Below are 19345 nucleotides of genomic sequence, written 5' to 3'. Positions count from 1 at the left end.
TTGCAATTCAAGGAAACAAACATTGGTTAACATTCGCAGATTATCTGATGCTATGCTAATTACTTCTAGATATTATAATTCATTTAAAACGTTTATAAAGGTACAAACAATGTAATTCATTTTTGTCCTTAAGTATTATTGCATTTGGACTGACAATCTTTTTATATTTTCAGGTTTTTAAAATATACCATTCTCCTGATATTATCAGAGTTCGAACAAGACCATCTCACGGTACTACAGTAAGCATTTATGGATTTCATGAATTATCTCTGGACAAATGGAACATACCTTTAATGTCTTTTCTAGTTGCAAACACTGCAATAGTCAATCTGCAGGTAAATTAGAATGCATTCAACCATTGCTATATCTTAATATGTAGACCTAAACTTTTCTACATAGTTGATATACATCAATAGGTTTCATTTTCTATCAGAGACAATCAAGAAAATAAAGTTATTATGGCAATAACTAAACCACATAGACCAATAGAAATTTTAAAATTGTTATACAACAGGGAAATATCAGTTGATAATTTGCATTACATAGAAAGTATAAAAGATTCTGATACCAAATTCTCTGCATACATTGGGTCGACTAATATTAAATTAACCGCGAGGCAATATATTTTTTTAAACAATAGACCCGTTCATTGTCCTTTTATTTTGCAAATGATCTCGACTATCGTAATCACTACGATAAAATGCTACGCGACAGCACGATATCGGCAAATACCAAAGAAAGAGGCAATTTTTATTTTACTATTTATTACGTGCAAAGAATATTTTTTTACGATTGAAAAAGGAACGAAAACTTTAATCTTACCTAGAGTTCAAGATTTACTGCAAAATATTCGAAATGAAATAGCGAACATCTTTGCTAAGAATACAATGCCTCTTTTTAACAATGTTTCGAATCATGTTAGAGGACATAACAATTCGATGTACAGCTATGCAAGTGCTTCGTTTCCTCAAAAACTATTCGCGTCCAAACAAAACCGTGTTCTGCACACATTGTGTCATGTTGTCCAAAAGAAAGTGACAGAATTAAAAGTTCCACTGATTCACGAAAATCTAATCGAAAAACAGAACCGATCTACAGTTGACTGTTTCGATCCATTGAAAGTTCGTAACGTCAATTCGCAAGAAAGATATGTGAATAATAAATCACGATGCGAAATAGATACGAATCAATTGAATACAAACGAAATAACAGACGCTGTTCAGTTGTTTACCCCTGTTTCGCGAAACAACAATGTAATGAAAGAAAGTATTACTTTGACAATTTCCGAGTGGTCCAACTGGACCTATCATGATAATGAGTCGTACAATTCGAAAAAAATAAATAAACTTAATGACAATTCTCGTGTGACGAACTTTTATAAACATTTCGACTTTTTGCCAAAAAAGTTGCATAAACTTTTACGTGGCAATACGAAGCTGACGAAAATTGATATTTTAAATGAATCCTGTGGAAGTGTATTGTCAACCAAATTGAAGTTTGGATTGCCAAGTGAGTAATTGTGCTACATAAATATGTTTGATTCGATTACCAAAGACATGTTAGTTAATAAATCGAATTTCCTTCAGTATCGGACACGTTGTTCCACCAAGAAATGGACGTACGTCTTTGCAAAGTCGTTCAACGGTTCCGTGAATTCAGATTGAAGAAGGATCTTCTGAAATTTGTAAAAGTACTATCAGACGCAGATTATATGTATTTGTGCGCATTATAATGACAATACTTGTTTTTTCAGATACTGGGTCAGGTGAACAACGAATTGATAGTAGGATTGGTAATTAAAAATGATGCAAAGGTACTTTTGCTAATGGATCAACATGCTATTCATGAGAGAATACGATACGAAAATTTAATTCACAGTAACTATTCACGATAAATTTAACGATAAAATGATGTTTTATAAATGTTCATAAGTAACAATATGGAAGTAATTTTTAGAATACAAATCAGAGATGAGAAATCAGTTGTTTCCCATTAAACTAAGAGATCCTGTAATTATACAATTACCTGTTGACAAATGCAATTTATTACTGTCAAATACAATGCAACTAAAAAAATTTGGAATAAGTCTGAGTATTACAAATGATAATAGTGTAATTGTGCACACAGTGCCAGAATGTTTAAAAAGGAACAAATATTATTACAATGAGATAAAGTTAAAGCTTAGCGTGGAAAGTCTTTTAAACGAAGTGCTACAAAACTTTACAAAGAACAAAGATAGTCAGATCAATGATGTTCCTCTTGTGATTCACAATGCAATTGCAATGGAGGCTTGTCATGGTATGTTCTATACTATTTCTATATCGAAAATAATTTAATAATTAAGGTGTAAAATATAAATATTTAGAGTATGTATTTCTCAGTAGCAAATATTAATACAACAACAATCTCATTCATTTATACGCAACAACATATTCAATATCGTTTAACGTAAGAGTATTTTAGGAGCTATAAAGTTTGGAGATCCGCTGACACTGCAACAATGCAAGCAGCTCTTAAAATTACTAAACAAAACGAAAATTCCTACTCGGTGCGCTCATGGGCGGCCGTCTATAATACCTATACTGGAGCTCTCGAAATTGGAAGGACTACAGAAAAAAGCCAGCCTGGTATGTTATTACAATACATAGTACTCTTACATAAATGATATTTATAATCCTCTTCGACACATATTCCATACAATGTGCTAAATTCGAAACAAACAATTATTTACAATTGCTTAAAAAAGCTTAATGTCTTTTTGAAAATCATACATTTTTATTCGACTTACACAAACTCTCGTCCCAATGGAATTGTACGCTCGTTTCCCTATTTACGCGGTTTCGATTCAACACGGCTCGAAATAACTCACTCTAAATTCGTTATGCAGTGAAATAATTGAATGTTACAGTATTCAAGCTAAATATAGTAAACATCTAATTCCCTATATCATTCTACGTGAGCAACGATTATATATATACTTAATTTAAAGGATCGTAATTTCCGTTTTGCAGTATATCCGCAATTATAAAGTATTCGTCTATTACTTTTTAAGTTAAATGTCAGGGTAACCGGAAATCAAAATGTCCTTTCCAAAGTAGTTGACTCTGCTCACGATGATCATAAATTCTGTTCCTCCGAGCGAAACTGGACAAACGTTGTTAGGACGAGTGAAGAAGCACATCGTGTACAGGGCAAACTCCAATTCGGGCGATGTACCGACAAAAATCGTGGTGACCGGTTGCACTACGTCGTTCATCGACGAACGTACCTTTAAAACCGCTCCTTTCTGGAAAATGCAACATAGACGAAGAATACATATTTACTGTTAACCAGTGATAATTTAAAAAACCATAGAATCTGAAATTGTATATAACTCACATCGCCCAGTTTGACCTCCTTGATGTATCCAAGATAGTTGAGCTTCTTCTCAGCTTCCTGTTTGGCATAGTAAATCCAGTCGTGCAGGCCGATTATGTCCGAATCGAACTTCTCCGCTAAAAATACCGTTTCAAATCCAGAACTCGACGCGTCCCCGTCGATTCGTTTGAACTGAGAGAACCATATGCGTTTCAAGCTGTCCTTGAATTCATATTCGTCGTCCGGAATGTATCCTTTGTCAGCCAGGAACTTCATAGTGGATTTCATAATGTCGGTCTCGAGAATCTTGTCGATAAGTTCCGATTCCTCTCTGCGTTCCTCGGTTGTGACTGTCTCCTTCGTCTTAACATCGAACTCGTAGTTGTCGTGCAAAGCCAAGACAGCTTTTACCGTTGGAATCTCGTAAGCTTCGGCTTTCACGTCCAATAAACTGTAATCGGAACAAGTACATGTTACAAAACATTTCCTTAATATTAGATACTTCCGGGTGTAGCTACTGTCTCTAATATTCTCAATTTACTAGAAGGTAGGGGAGACTGATCGTTCTGAAACTGATCTGGTACTCACGGCTCAGGGGCGTCATCGGTGATGCTATCGTCTTTCTTCTGTCCTTGCAAATTTATCGTTATGTGCGTAAAAGCGCTGTTCTTCTCCTTCTCGAACAGGCTCTCCGTTAGCTTTTTGATGTCATCGTTGGAAGTCACGAATCCCAATGGATTAGGATTGTTTTGCGCGGCGTCCTGAGAATTAGTGGATGCACTGTTGGTGCCAGCGTTGTTTTGCGCGGTTTGCGGTGCTTCAGCCGCTGGTTGAGCAGCTGGTTGAGCGGCAGGAACAGCTGGTTGAGCCGCAGGAGCCGCTGGTTGAGCTGCAGGAGCTGCTCCCGGGGCAGCTGGCTCAGCAACAGGAGCGGTTCCATTATTGTAATAATTGTTGTACGTGATCTCAGTGTGCGAGGGCGCAGCAGCGCCGCCGCTACTGGTGCCTCTGGTACCATAAATGCCTCCTGGTATCAACCTGTTCACCGCCGCGTTCACACCGGCGCTAACACCAGCAAAAACGAACGCTTCCTTTGCGAGCTGTCCGATTCCTGGTTTCTGTGCCTGTTGCAGCAGAACCGTCTGCTGAGGTACCTGCCCCATGGATGGACTGAAAGACTGACCAAACGATGGCTGACCATAAGACGGCTGGCCATAAGACGGCTGGCCATAAGATGGCTGGCCATAGCCAGGATTATGTCCGCCATAGGATGGATTGTTGTACGACGGTTGCCCTGAGTAGGGTGGATGCCCGCCTATCGGAGGATTGTAACCTTGACCCACGGAAGGATTGTATCCGTGACCCGCTGAAGGGTTGTATCCATGACCCGCTGAAGGGTTATAACCTTGTCCCACTGAAGGATTGTAGCCTTGCCCTACGGAAGGATTGTACGGATGGCTCGCTTGAGGATTGGAGTTTGTTTGGTAGGGATTGCTGCTCGGTTGACGAGGATATGAGCCTGAAAAATCATTGTTCATTAAAGGGTACAGTAACGCGTGTACGTGTACTTCCATGTAAAGTTCGAAGCCCGAATTATTACCAGATTGCACGTTCGTCGCGCTGGCCTTGACGCTATGGTCATTCACAGGGGCAGACGGTTTTGCTGCGGTGTTGGTTCCAGTAGGTTTTTTATCCGGCACGTTCCATCCTATTTTATTCGGTGTCGATCCTCCTGCAAGAAAAGAACGTCAGACACACCGGAACATTAACTAACAAAGACTAGTCTACCTGGAAGTGAGGAATCGTTTAACATTGAAATTGATAAAGTCAAAACACAGCTTATTTAAGTTTAAACATAGTCCAGAGGAGCCAGATTGGCGGGACTATGCGCGCCGCCGATATATAGAATTAAAAGTAAATTGTACTGTGTGAAAAGTTGAAGGAAACAGGAAGAGGAAGATATGTAGTTAAGAATGTCTATGAATACGTGAAAGAATGAAATTACCTTGACTCGATTGCTGGTACGTGGTTCGAGGACTCGATGTCCTCCCTGTTCCGACTCTCCGTCTGCTCGATTTTCTAGCTCCCACGTCGACTGTTAAAACAAATCTTATTAGAAAAAGGCATTATTTATCAGTATCGTTTACTAAAGACAGACTACACTTTCAGATTGTTTACCACGGAATAAAAAGTTTGGGAACCGCTGCTTAAAAGTGTTCGAATCGCATCGTTAGCTGCGAGCAACCATTCTTAAAACTTTCACCATTCAAAAAGAATAACGATAAACATCAGAGATCATTGTTCGTTCGTTCGAAACGCCATAAATCATCGCGTCAAAAGAGCAATGATCTCGAATGTTTGACCATCGGGATGACCTAAATTTTGAAGCTATTCACAGTGAAGGTTGCTTAGAGAGCCGTGCACGAATTGTACGCAAAATCTTCCCGAGCGCCACAAACGAAATTACCAACCGTGGAATCAGTAAACCGTGAAACGAATGAAATCATCGAATACGATCTCCGCGATTACGTATTCACACGGTTATCGCGGGGAACACAATAGGTCGATCAAAAACCACGGTACCATCCGTGCGAGTTACGATATGCAGATGTTTCATTTTTTCCTAGCAACAAGTGCGAACGTTCGCGTGTCTCATGCTTCGTAATGTTCCACCCACGGGATCGTCGAGTACGCCTATAGAAACGCTACAGATCCTCCCGTATGATCACTAACAATTTATCAATTCGCTGAATAAAATAATGATATACCGTTAACGCGCCGACCCGATTATTATTTGCATCAAGTGCGCTTCAACGTTCAATAAATTGTAGCAATCGTCTTCGTAAATTGTTAAATGCAATATAAAGAACTGCGTAACAGAAAAAGAACTACTCTATTATGTAGTAAACTAGAGTACATAACTGTACTCTATAAACATTTGCAAAGTAACAGTCGCGCTGTGCCAATATTTTTCTTCGGCTCTGTAGATTGTCCACTGTATTTGTTCAGGTCTAAAACGCGTTTCTATTGTTTACTACACGATGCATCGAGATCGTAACTGTATTAGTCACAGGGAACACGTCATCGCGGTGAATTTCGTCGAACCAGAGTAGCATTGGCGTGCTACAGTACGGAACAAAATCATTGCACACTATATATATCGAATACATTTCATAAACACACCGAATCTTATGTTTACAAGACTCCACAATACTTAATTCGTCTATTCTAACAGATAGTTTGAAAAATGAAAACATTCCACGTGACCTGTTTACATTCTTTTCTCTAATTTCTTTGTCGCGAAAGGTGTACAATATACGTGTATGTATAGTGTGCAAGATATGCATTTTTTTCCTGCTAGCTACACGAAATGTAGAAATATATAGTGTTCTGTCGTTTTGTCCCGCAATGTAGAACTGCGAAACGAATAAACGAGGTTTCGCGGAACAGCTTAGAATTCATTTAAGTCTCAATGTCAGCCGCCTTCGCGACTTTCTAGGAGAGCCTACGATTTCTGCGACGTACGCACGTACACGCGCGTCCTTTTCTAGTCCCATCAATCGTGGACAAGTGAGTAATCGCGTGCGATGGTGTTCGAGTCGAGAGCAATTTCCTCTGGTGATCTTGTTACGGACTTGTTTGCTCGCGGATGCCGTTTCGTTTTAAAACCAATTAACCGTTCTCTTAGACCGGTTTTGTTCTCGAATGCACGGGAATCGACACGCGTACACATCCGTCCATTAGAAGCTAATCGATTGCTGGAAGTAATTGATGGATCGTCCGACTCGAATAGCAGCATTCGTGGAACTTTCAAACATTATAATCTTGGAAATTCCAAGATCGTTAGAATTCCCAACGTATTAAAGTTTCTTTCGTCCCTGAAATTTGATCCATCGTTTCGTATCGATCGAAATCGTAATCCAATCGTTTCGAGCACAAATTCGCGTACAAATTTCACTTTTAAGAAAGTTAATTTAAATTTGCTGTTAAATCGTGCGAATTAACGTAACTGGTATATTTTTTGTTGCCAGTCTCACGACAGAAACGTTCGTTTTACGTCGATCGGCTGATTTATAACGATCAAATTTACTTACCAAACACGAACAAAACGAGGATCGTGCAGATCAAGATCAGTCTGATATTCATGCTCCCTTTCTGTGTTGTTCGACGATTGTTTCCTAGTTGTTGGAGTATCGATCGATGGTGCGTTCAACAATCTCACGAAAGATCGATGCTAACTGCTCGACGGCTAACCCGTTACTGAAAGACTTCTTTCCCGTGAAACGACGCGCACTGCTCGCACGGAAACCAGTTCGGAATTGCAGTTACGAATTACGCGTCGTAGGCTTTCTCTTTGCATTGATCTTCAACGTTTTCGTAAAATGTGTAGGGATTCGATGATCTAGCACCGCAAAATTCCGCGTGATAGAAATAAAATTTTGGTCACATCGACTGTGGCACCGTCCCTGACACGAAGGTCATTAAAAATGAATACACCTTTATAAATATTTAACAGATCCCCTCCTTTTGATATCCACTGCATACTGCATATAAGATATTGCTAAATATTCAACACACCTTTATAAATTGTACAACCCAATTAAGTCTACTAACTATTAATTACATCATAATATGCAATAGTGGTCTCTACCTTTATGTGCTTTAATTTGTTTTAGAAAAAACTGAACTTTGGAGCGTTGAAACTATACCGTGCTAAAAATATTTAAAAACCGTTTACGCGTTCCGTGTATCCATTAATTATTTGGAAAATCCCAATACGTTAATTTCTACAAGCTGGTCAGTTTAAATGAAAACACTACAGTTTAGTTTTCCCAGGATAAGTAATTTTATGTCATTATCGTATTACCATTCTTTCATAATTATTATTGTATGTTATATAATAGTAATGTAGTTAATAATAGAATTATAATTTAGTACGCGTTGTACCAAACGGTTTTATATTTTATATTAGAATGTTGGAAAAGCAAGATCTATAATTTCGTTTCCAAAATACGTAAAGGAATGCGTATAAATGTTGAACTTGGTACCACCGAACGAAACTGGACACAAATTGTTTTGTCTCGCGAAGAAACATATTGTGTATAAAGACATCTCCAACTCGGGCATAGTACCCACAAATATAGTTGCGTTTGGTCTAACGACTCCATCCATGTCGAAGTTTAATTTCAATAACGAGGCCTTCTAAAAAAATTACATATCGAACGATAAATATTACATCATATTCGTTATGTTATTACCATCTTTCGTTTAATTACTTACATTTCCAAATTTCAATTCATCCACGTAGCTCATGTAATTTATATGCTTCTTAGATTCCTCGGTTTCAAAGTAAATCCAGTCCTGCACACCGACGATATCAACATCGTAATTTTCAGATGCGAATACGCGTTCGAATCCGCATGTACTTCCACTGAACATGGTGAACCAGATACGACGGAAAACGTCTTTTCTTTCGAAGTCGTCTGGATCGATGAATCCACGATCGGCCAACCATTGCATAGCCCTTCCCATTACGTTTGTATTTAAGAACGTATCGATCAGAAGATTCTCATCCTCGCGTATCTGAAGCGTACGGTTTACTTTTTTGCGAAAATCGTGCCCGTACATATCGTACAGGGCTCGCGTTACATAAATCGAAGGATAGTGCATCAACTCCGGTTCAACGGCGAGCAGTCTAGAAAATAAAAATAGAAACGATCGTTTTGATTGTCTTGGAATAATTATTAACAACATCCTTGAAAACAACGATTAAGCAGTTTACAAGCCAAAGTGATTAACTCTATTCTTCTTCTCGTTTTGTGGAGTTAATCGATTTGGCAAATGAGCGGCTTAATTATGATTTAGTACTTACGGTTCTTTAGCTTCGTCAGTGATGTTGGAAGACGTAGAACGCTTCTGCAGATTCAACTTTATGTATTTCGATACGTCGAGTGATTTTGAAAAAAGGTCTTCTGATATTGTAAAAAGGTCATTGTCTGAAATTTTATAAAAAGGTATATTAGCGACGGTATTAGAATTGTTGGACAAATTTCCTTGATTGCTCGCTGCGTTGGTTTGAGCTGTCGAAGGTGGAGCGACGTTTCCAGTCTGGCCAATTCCAATATTTCCAGTCTGGCCAGTTCCAATATTTCCACCGCCTCCATTAACAGTTCCAATATTTCCACCGCCTCCATTACCAGTTCCAGTTACTGGACTAGATACTCCGCCATTCGGACTACTTGTAGGGTATGTATTCCCGTATTCCAATGGAGAAGAAGGCATATTACCCGCTCCTGCATTTGGAGTAGGATTCGGTGCACCGTTCGTTGCAGGCGGAGTATTAAAGTATTGGTTATTATAAGTAACATGGGTTGTAGCCGCTGGCTGGCTGCTGCTGCTGCTGTCCGATGTACTTGGCGTATAATGAGTATGAGGATTTATCAATCTGTTCACCCCTGCATTAATCGTTGAAAACACAAGCGCTTCCTTGACCAGTTGACCGAAACCCCGGCCAGAATCTTGCTGTCCCGGAACCATTATGACAGTTTGACCGGGTATAAATGGCTGCGATGCAGGCTGTGCAAGAACTTGTGGTTGTTGCGGATAGTTAGCTTGTCCAGGAGCATGATAGGCGCCTCCAGAAGGATGTAAAGAATAAGGATTTCCCATTGGCATTGCGCTTGGGTGATAATTTGGAGGAGGGTAAGAATGTGTTGGCCAAGGACCGCTCGGTGGTGGTGCACTATGAGGATAATGCCCTCCCATTTGTGGTTGACCGTATGGAGAGTTCATGGATGTCGGATGATTCTGCGGATAGACATGATCTTTGAATCCGATCGGAGGTGGTTGATAACCAGACGGCGCTATGGGATTAACGGGTGAAGAAGGATTATATGGATAATTCGTCGGGCTTGGTACACTCGATGGACTACCACTTCCATAAGGATTGCTCCATGGTGTATGAGTTTGACTTGATGAATTTGAGCGTTGCGTGCCCATGTGGGGATTGCTCCATGGTGTATTAGTTTGACTTGATGAATTTGAGCGATGCGTGCCCAAATGGGGATTGCTCCATGGAGGCCTTGTTTGGCCCGTGGTAGAATGGCCTGGAATGTAGGGAGCATTGCTACCTGTAATATAAAACATTTTTTATAATTTATTGTGCGTACAAAAAAATAGAATTGCTATAGTATATTTAGCTGTACCTTGATTCTGGTATGTTCCTGTAGGTCTTATAACTTGTTCTTTCGGTGCAGTTGGTTGAATAGCAGGTGCAGTTGGTTTATTTTGAGTTGAGACAGGTGGATACGATGTTCCAAAGGAAGTTCCAGCGGCGTTTGTTTGAACTTATTATAAAGACATACGCTTTACAGCTTATACTTTGTACTTAATATAACATACGATATATTCGAATCGTGTAAAATATTACTTACCTGGTCGTCTGGCTCCTCCACCTTCAGCACTTAAGAAATGAGTGTTAATATCTTTACTATGTTGTGGAGTTACTGGTCCTAAGATTGCAAAGAGTAATAGTATATTTAATGCTTATATTAAATTCATAAATTTTGCATTTAATTACCGGATGAACTTCCTATTGGGTGAGAGACAGGATTTGGTCTGGACTGGGTTTCGTGTCCACTAGGTCTGTGACCTGCCGAAGATGTTGGTACATGCGATATCGACGTATGACTCGGTGAAGATCCATAACTACCTCGAGATGATCCAGCATTAGTGCTCTGATGAGACGAAGTTCTGTGAGATGATCCGTAGGATCCGGAACGACTACCACCGCTTGATCTTCCGGAAGATCTCCATTTTGCATTAATACCACCTACGTAAATATTTTCACACATTAATTTTCGCTTTTGTATGTGGAGAGAAATAAATATTTATACTTACCGATTATAGTAAATACAAAAAAAAGTATAAGCAAGAATGCTTTAAATCTCATAATTTCTAGTAGCGTTTTCGACGCAGTATTACAGTATTCGGTAAATTGATGTGAATAACAGATCTGTATATCCTGCACTTAAATTTATCAACTTTTTTCGTAGTAAACTCGTATTACGTCTTGCAATGTTATCTATACAGTTTTCCTTGAAATTCTAAGAGTGTACTAAGGGGTCACTGTTGCTGACCTCCGAGAGATATCACTGTTTACTGTCGCATAGCGTTGCAGTAGTAAAAGTCACAATTTTTCAATAAAACTTTTTATTTTATTTCATAATGATAACCTTCACCGAGAAACGTACATTTTATAGAAACATGTATAAATTATAAAATAGTATATATTATATAAACTATAAAATACTAACAAGTATTCAAAATCTTAGTAAACTGTTGAGATTTTTTATTCCTTTTAAAAAAATTTATATAAAAAATAATTTGCATCGCGCACCATCACCTCTCTGTACTGCATTTTTTCTACAATAACGAAGTACTACAAATACAGCCTTCTAAATTTGAGAAAATACTGAAACGTATAACATTCGGAACTCTTTGAAGGTAAACTAATGTCGAAAGTTAATCAATTTAGCCTTCTTTCGCGATGTATTTGTCTAAAATTTTTTCGCTTGGATAGTCTGGAACGGATAGCTCACGAAATCCTTCGTCGTCCACAAAACAAATTTCATGACCATCCTAAAATATTCACATTTATTTACAACGTGTATTTATCGAATTAAAATTAAAAGGAAGCTATCTAAATGCATTTACCGGATCTGCCAGAATAATAACTGTTACAGAAGCCTTCCCTGGTGTATCTAAAGTAATCAGATCAGTCAAAATTTTATTATCGCTTTCTTTGATTTTTTTTTGAATTTCTGGTTGTTCCGCTCGCGGAACTGAAAATGCTATACGTCCATAGGCTTTAGCATGATTAATTTCAGTACCTAAAAAGGGAAACCAGAAGTATATAATTATATAATTATACCTTTGTTATAGAAGGTTGCTTCAAAAAATTTACCAATATCCTCAAATTCAAGTTTAGCCTGATCCTCGCTATATCCCAGTTGAACACTTTTATCAGTTTGATCGAATACTTTTAACTGCAGAATATCCTTCCAGTAAGCAATAGTTTTTTCAAGATTTGAACTAGACAAAGTTACTTTCTCCACTGGATCTGTTAAAAACATCATTTTTAATGTAATAGATATTTAGAAGCTAATCAATGTTTAACAGTTCTTCGATAGTACCTTTGTTTGTAGGCTGTGGCTCATCGATAACATAATACTTGTATCCACCAGGTGCTTCCAAGACAAATTTTCCACATTCCTTTTTTATCGGCCATTTATTTAAACGTGCTCTCTCAATTGCCTCCGTAGAACGAATAGTTATGCCACGAAAATCATTACCAGTTTCGTACTCTTTAATTCCATAATTGTAGGTCAGTTCTATCACAAAATGAGTATCTTCTGGACCATACCCTATCATAGTTTTGCTCCATCGATTCGCGTATGGTCTGTGCAATTACACAAAAGATTAAGGGAGATTCTCAAAATAATATAAAAATAAAACAACGATTCAAATTTAAGTATTACATAAAAAAAAAATAGTTACGAACCCATTGCACGCAGCCTCGCAACCATCGGCAAATTCTTCGTGTCGCAATACCTATAAAAAAGAAGTTTTTTTTGGTCTGATATAGATTCAAATCGTCAAATTGCTAACCTTCATTCCAAGAATTTCCCGATAGAACTTAGCCGTTAACTTGCGATCCGGTATTTTAAAAACGAAATGAAGCGCTCGTCCGATGACCATTTTTAATAGCCCTATCTTTGAAGCTGTCGTCTTCGAAAGGTGAACTGACAATTGTGAATGAAAATCGGTGACTCGGCGTTTTTATAGACGTCTCGCTGATGATGATGACTAATCTTGTAGAAATAAAAGGTTTATACCGAGCGTTTGATACACACACGTGTATAACAAGTATTTACTTGATTCGTATCAAACGCTCGGTATGAACGATAACGTATCGAGTTGCTACGATTCGTCCGAAGAATTAATATTGAGTCAAAACCACGCATATTGTATAATCATATTTTTTATCGCTGTAAACATTCGTATACTTTAAAAACAGACGAATCGAGGTTAGGTCCGTTCGCTCGTATTAAATAATCGATAAAATTCAATCGTTCGTTCTCCTATATGCTATTTTCAGCCGCGTTACAGTTGCGAATATCTTCCATCGCGCGTCTTCGATTTCTATTTTATTTTGGGACCCTTAACAAAAAGTAGACAATATATTCCGTAATCACCTACATATACAGCTTCTCTGATTCGCAATGTTTACAGCGAAAGTAACGTCAGAAGTAAAAATTAATGTAAATTAATTTGTGCAGACAACGCGTAACTGTGGTCTGTGGTAGCCATAATCGTAGCAGACGATATACATACGTCAGATAATGTCAAAATACACGAGATATTTACACTTGCCAACAAAGTAAAGACTAGACTAGAATCCTGTTAAATATTATCTATTAACAAGAGTTTGCAAATAGATATGATAGAAAATCTTGCTGCCAAGTTATGTTTACTTTTGCCGGAAAAAGCGCACTCAGGTAACTATCGTGATTTCATAATTTTTTTCCCCGAACTGCAAATATTAATATATACCGATAAAACCACTCACCACGTATACTTTTCACGCGACACGTATCAAAGAGAACTCTTTTTGCAAAGAAATTGCTTGATTTTTAGCGGAGCAATGGAAATTGTTGGGTCAGGAGAAAGATGGATCTTTGTTGGTTGCATGGACAGAAGAAACTATAGAAGACGATGTAGTCGCATCCTACACTGTTGTAGGCCACTACGACCGGACTAATGATAAATTACAAGTAGGTCCAATTTGTAGATCCGATCCATATAGATCTGTTTGAATGAAATAACAAATTATGATACAGGTGGTACATCAATTCCCAGAAGTATTAAATATTGTACAAGGATCGATAAATCAGAGCCGCACAGTGTTTGGATATGTCACGAAACAGAAAGTTATTTCAGACACAGCTACAGAATCCTCGGAACCAACGGATGAAAGTACATTGATCGAAGTAGAAATGTACGAGGCATACATAGTTGAATTACAAGGAGAAGAAGTAAAAGTTCGTAATTTAGATACAAAGAGGTCCAAACAAGTACGCATTCAGTTTTTATACAGAGAAAAAGAAGTTGGGCATTTGGATAAATTCTTACTATTAATACATCAAGAATGTAAGACATTGTACGAATTGTAGTTGGATCCTTTCTTGTTAATTATACAAATTAAATTATTTTACCATACAGGTGTCATAATATATACTATATCGTATGAGACGAACGAATTGGATTTTCGGCCGATACAGGAGTTAAAACCCGAACCATTGGTAAAAACATTTATTTGGGCTCAGTGGGACATGATAAATCAAGTTTTATATCATATACATCATAGACGAATTCCCGTAAGTTTAGTTTCCGAAGACGACGATGAAAAGCCAAATAAATCAACTCGAAGTAATCCAACGCTCAGTGGTCTTCAGTTTCATGATGATTTGCCTCATGAGACAGTGGTAAATAAATTGTTTGGTCGATTGCAACTTAATATCAGTAAATTAATAATTAATACGTGTCAAACCAATATTTTTTTACAGCTGAATATACCTCTGAATTTGCCCCAGTTATCAACTTCTTCCAATTGTGGAACTTACGAGGACGATGTTATACCTTTAAGAGTTCACGATTGTTCCTTGGATCTAATTGTGGTTTCTGATTCCAAAGGAATGGTCTGTGTTTGCCACCATTACTTATATCGCCCAGTAAAACCGCAACAGCATGTACTTAACTCGCTAAATGAATTTAATACGGTTCACTTCGCGTATTCTGTAACGCTACTTCATCACAGTTGTGTAATCCATTGTGTTATACCGGGCATACCGTGGTCGCTCGCTAAACTCATACGGCCAACGTTCGCGATCTATGAACATCATCACATGATCGTTCTGGTACAAGGTTTATTTACTCATCTCCTTGAAATTGGAACGAATCACGAACCATGCTGCCATATACTATGCGGCCCGTTGACTACAATTCCATCGCGCTCCTCTTACCTGGTGCCGTTACTTGAATTAGAAACTAATAACAAAGGAAGCAAAAAGAAATACGACTCAACTTCTTTAGAAGGGAGCAACGCAACACCTCATCTTAATACAAGCATACTAACAATAGACTTACCCACACTGGACTTAGTGCAATTGAAAATTCCCTCCGAGTTCCTCACCGAAGTGTTTCGTAAAGAAACATCGACGGAAGTACGTCTAGGAATACTACATTACTTTCTCTGCCATAAAACCGACATGGATATCATTTCGGAATTAGTATGCACGATCGCTGAAAAACCAAGGTCCCTGGAAATGGTACGGTATATGCAAGAAGTTCTTATCGGCGGTTCGTATGCTCTGGTACAAAAAAATCTGCTAGCAGACGCAATGCCACTGTTGGCGTTGCTACCCGTTACAACTATGGAAGAATATACCAGTTTCGAGATCAAAGTGAACGATTTAAGTATAACATTGAGTCACGAAAAGCTCTGGAACACGTCGGTTATGTTGCTTTCGCCGCAGCAAAGATTGGTTCCGTATCGTAGCGACTTGTGGACTAGATTATGGGATCAACTTAGTAAAAATAACGGGGACAAGACGAGGTTTAAACCGAGCAAAATTGCTGAAAAATTGTTAGTCTCTTTAGCGTGTTATCAACCCGAGGCACTGTCCAGATCCAGTACTCCAATGTCTCCAAGTGGAGGGTAACACTGTTTTATGTTATTTTTTTATTAACGATACTAAAAAAATCTCTTATGTCTAATGCAAATCTGTGTTATAATTCACTACTATTATCATGCCTTCGATTGTGGTAATCTAACTTAAACAAATAATGTTCCAGATTGGTTGTAGCCACAGTGTCGCTTGGAGATTTAACTGGTGTTCGTAGTAATAAATTGTTAGACTCGTGTTTGCCATTTAACGAAACGGAGAGCTGCACGGCCTCAAAGCAGGAACACGTCGTGTCTGTAAATTTAAGAGAATTGTCCATGTATTTGTTGAAACATGGTACACATACGCCAATGACCCATCTTCAAGGATCGTGTACCCCGTTACACGTACACGCTATGGCAACGAGACACGTTGCGGCGCAGTTAGAAACATCGCGAGCTCTTTGTCAAATGCTATGTCGAGCTGCAATTGTGGACCCGCGAATCGAGCAAGAACGTGGCTTCATTCTTGTGTAAGACTTGAACCCCTTTCGATAAAATTGTCGATATTGCGTGATAATATTCGAACAGCATCTTTTTCTTAACTTTATATATAATACAGATATACCTTATTTTCAGTGATCAATTGGACGAAGCAAGACGATGGTTACTCTTCATATTGTTCGAGCGCTACAGGTGCGCGATAGAAAGCATAGCATTTCCGGCGCCACAGGGATTCACATCATTTTTCACTTATCTCGGATATAGAACTCTAAAGTATTCTATGTTCCTGCAGTACGTCCAACGATCAGTATTCGAGTTACAAGTGGACGTCAGCAAAATTATTATGGCTGGTACAATTTTTATCTTCAAATTCGAACGTTCTTATTTGCATTTGTAATTTTCTCGGAGTACCTTTTCATTTTCCTTTCAGACATCAGCGATAGGAAAGAAAACGCTGTCCGTAAATTGACTTTGTTGTCTTTGCTACCGAGATCACGAGCCAAGAGGCTTTTAAATCAGTGGTTACATCCAGTAAGTTTCATGATACGAGCTCGTGAACACGCTGCTAACATATTATGCGGCGAAGTGTGTCAGAATCGTGGTAGAACTTCGCAGCACAAAAATCATCATAACGGTAATTATAAATAACCGGCAATAAACTACACATCGATGCGACAGCTTGTAAAGTAAATTCTTCGCAGGTTTGGCTGCATTTCCTTCCGCGGATCGTTTATCACCGCTAGATACATTCCTCGATTTACTTACTGCAAAAGGTATAAATTTGGAACTTAAATAATTGCAGAATTTCGTTCCGATCGTGAAGTGTCCTTATTCTTACAGCTAGTCTAACCGAATTGGATTTCGGTCTACTTATAGAAGCCACGGTGACGTCTACAGAAGATTTTTTATAGGTAAATGTATTCTAGTTAAATGTTAACTATAACTAAATGCAACAATTATTTATAGATTTCTTTTTATAATCAAAAACAGTAATGCAAATAATTAAAATCGTACGAAGTGCCATTATCTTCCAAGTACTTATTATGTATGACTGGTTTTAAACGTATTTTATAAACTTCTACATGTCCCTTTTTTAAATTATACATAATAGATTTGTACGTAGTTACAACATAACTTACATTTTCTATAACTGAATGATTTAACTCTGCAGAATTTGATGTCCTTAATATATATCGGTCGTAATATTGTTTCGAAGTTGAATAAATTAATATTTGATATACATCACTAGCATAGTAGTCACCGTTTTGTATGCTTTGAAGGTATATGTATATGCTTTCTAATTTTTAATTATAATATTTATTCAACTCCATTTAAGGACTGATTAATTCGTGATATTACTTGTTACTACATATTTTACAGCAACTGTACTCTTGTTTTGATTGAGCTTGAATTTGTATTATTATATTGTTATAGTTTTATATTGATGTTAATAGTCGGTTGATCGAAAACTATGTGATGTTGGACATTTACTTACATTAATCTTAATTAGAAGTAATTTTTATAAGTTTATGTGCAATGCATACGTTACGTAAGTTACTTAATTTAAATATTTTTTTAAGTTAATGTAAACTGAGTTATAGAAAATTGTTGATTTTGTAAAACCGCAATATATATCGAAATTTAAATTTTTATCAATGTAATAAGTAAGATCGACGGTGTGATTCAAAAAGTTTATATCACGCTTTATCATTACGTAAGATGTATTGTTAACGAACTTACATATCAAAAGATATGTACAAAAATATTACAGTATTAGTAATTATATTTGTGTAGAACTGAATATAAATGTTTTAAAAACAGTTTTGGTTGCTTAATATTTATATGTACATACGTACATTCCATCCTTTTTATTGTTAAAGGTAACAATATTATTCGAATCTAATTAAGTTATTTAATCACTTCTCTGTACATTATATTTAATGTAATTAATAAGTTATACACGATTACTGGAAGCGATTCTTGTTCCAATATTGTGATAAAAAGTGCCGTAAAACAGTATCGCCATCTAATATCAGGGATTCGTACTACTAAAATCGTGCCAGAATCACAGAATGTTAGAGGAGGTATCCGGAGTACAGGTTCCCCTACTCCTGTTACTCCTGATACGCACTACCTCGATTATTCGCTAATAACTATTTTTCTGGGATTAAAATATGAACTTTTAGAATTGAAGAATGTAGTATAGACCTTTGGCAACATTCAAGAATAGTTTTCATAGCTATTCCGCCCGTAATTAACAAGTTATTAACGCATCGTGCACCTAGTGCCTGTTCTGATAACATTGGCTTTCACTTTATTCTCCAGCTAGTAACAATACTAATTTAATACTTCGTTCGCGGTTTGGAGTCTAGTATATCCTAGTATTTTCCTGAATCAGAACAAAGTATAAATAATAAACTCGTAAAATATTATTGAATCCGAATACGAATTTGAGAAATAGCTTGCGAATACAGTCTTGCCACAGTCACATGGTTTGTGTATGCGCACTTTCTTTGTAACTAAACGAACATCCGGTTTTTTAGTGGAACGGACAACAGCTTTGGAAAAACAGATCTTCGAATTTTCAAAATGGTGTCCAAAAACTGTTTTTAATGTAAATTTAAATCCGAATCTACTTGTCGGATCTACGAGTCCGTTTATTGGTTGGCCCCTGCGCTCCAAAAGAAAGGACCAATCGCGTTTGACCAACGTCGACGACAGTCGCATTTACGGCTCTAAATGGAAACCCAACATACGCAT

The 19345-nt window shown here is 37.6% G+C and overlaps 5 protein-coding genes across 7 annotated transcripts; 2 read left to right on the top strand and 3 right to left on the bottom strand.

Moving 5' to 3' along the window:
* The first annotated feature begins 227 nt into the window (after positions 1-227).
* Positions 228-2648, top strand: LOC122399110 (DNA mismatch repair protein MutL-like). Its single transcript, XM_043399530.1, has 5 exons — positions 228-335; positions 417-1690; positions 1754-1877; positions 1957-2298; positions 2464-2648. Exons 2-5 carry the CDS (start codon positions 1613-1615, stop codon positions 2646-2648), a joined length of 729 nt encoding a protein of 242 aa, XP_043255465.1. The 5' UTR covers positions 228-335; positions 417-1612.
* Positions 2479-7777, bottom strand: LOC122399104 (poly(U)-specific endoribonuclease homolog). The gene is made up of 6 exons (XM_043399517.1): positions 7452-7777; positions 5363-5452; positions 4958-5089; positions 3946-4876; positions 3379-3808; positions 2479-3286 (listed from the first exon to the last, which is right to left on the bottom strand). The coding sequence occupies exons 1-6, from the start codon at positions 7501-7503 to the stop codon at positions 3053-3055; spliced, it is 1869 nt and encodes a 622-aa protein (XP_043255452.1). The 5' UTR covers positions 7504-7777; the 3' UTR covers positions 2479-3052.
* A 390-nt stretch (positions 7778-8167) lies between these two features.
* LOC122399094 (poly(U)-specific endoribonuclease homolog) lies at positions 8168-11416 on the bottom strand. Of its 2 annotated transcripts, XM_043399503.1 has the most exons (8): positions 11257-11416; positions 10937-11188; positions 10791-10868; positions 10563-10703; positions 10435-10487; positions 9230-10314; positions 8638-9052; positions 8168-8559 (listed from the first exon to the last, which is right to left on the bottom strand). In XM_043399503.1, the coding sequence occupies exons 1-8, from the start codon at positions 11306-11308 to the stop codon at positions 8326-8328; spliced, it is 2310 nt and encodes a 769-aa protein (XP_043255438.1). In that variant the 5' UTR covers positions 11309-11416; the 3' UTR covers positions 8168-8325. The 2 variants fall into 2 exon arrangements, with proteins under 2 accessions (XP_043255438.1, XP_043255429.1); XM_043399494.1 differs by having other exon boundaries at positions 8169-8559; positions 9230-10487.
* Positions 11417-11670: 254 nt separating this feature from the next.
* Positions 11671-14004, bottom strand: LOC122401663 (glyoxalase domain-containing protein 4). Of its 2 annotated transcripts, XM_043403942.1 has the most exons (7): positions 13988-14004; positions 13027-13224; positions 12920-12969; positions 12552-12817; positions 12323-12478; positions 12073-12248; positions 11672-11997 (listed from the first exon to the last, which is right to left on the bottom strand). In XM_043403942.1, the coding sequence occupies exons 2-7, from the start codon at positions 13114-13116 to the stop codon at positions 11890-11892; spliced, it is 846 nt and encodes a 281-aa protein (XP_043259877.1). In that variant the 5' UTR covers positions 13117-13224; positions 13988-14004; the 3' UTR covers positions 11672-11889. The 2 variants fall into 2 exon arrangements, with proteins under 2 accessions (XP_043259885.1, XP_043259877.1); XM_043403950.1 differs by lacking the exon at positions 13988-14004 and having other exon boundaries at positions 11671-11997; positions 13027-13186.
* LOC122401635 (protein pigeon) lies at positions 13132-17841 on the top strand. Its single transcript, XM_043403879.1, has 10 exons — positions 13132-13916; positions 14056-14192; positions 14259-14568; positions 14641-14903; positions 14985-16135; positions 16273-16614; positions 16721-16935; positions 17016-17219; positions 17287-17358; positions 17426-17841. The coding sequence occupies exons 1-10, from the start codon at positions 13859-13861 to the stop codon at positions 17494-17496; spliced, it is 2823 nt and encodes a 940-aa protein (XP_043259814.1). The 5' UTR covers positions 13132-13858; the 3' UTR covers positions 17497-17841.
* Positions 17842-19345: the final 1504 nt, after the last annotated feature.

This window comes from Colletes gigas, unplaced genomic scaffold, assembly GCF_013123115.1.
Source record: "Colletes gigas isolate AHSC1104 unplaced genomic scaffold, ASM1312311v1 Colletes_gigas_Sc00002, whole genome shotgun sequence".
NCBI lineage: Eukaryota > Metazoa > Arthropoda > Insecta > Hymenoptera > Colletidae > Colletes > Colletes gigas.
This window is presented reverse-complemented; position numbering and strand designations above follow the sequence as displayed.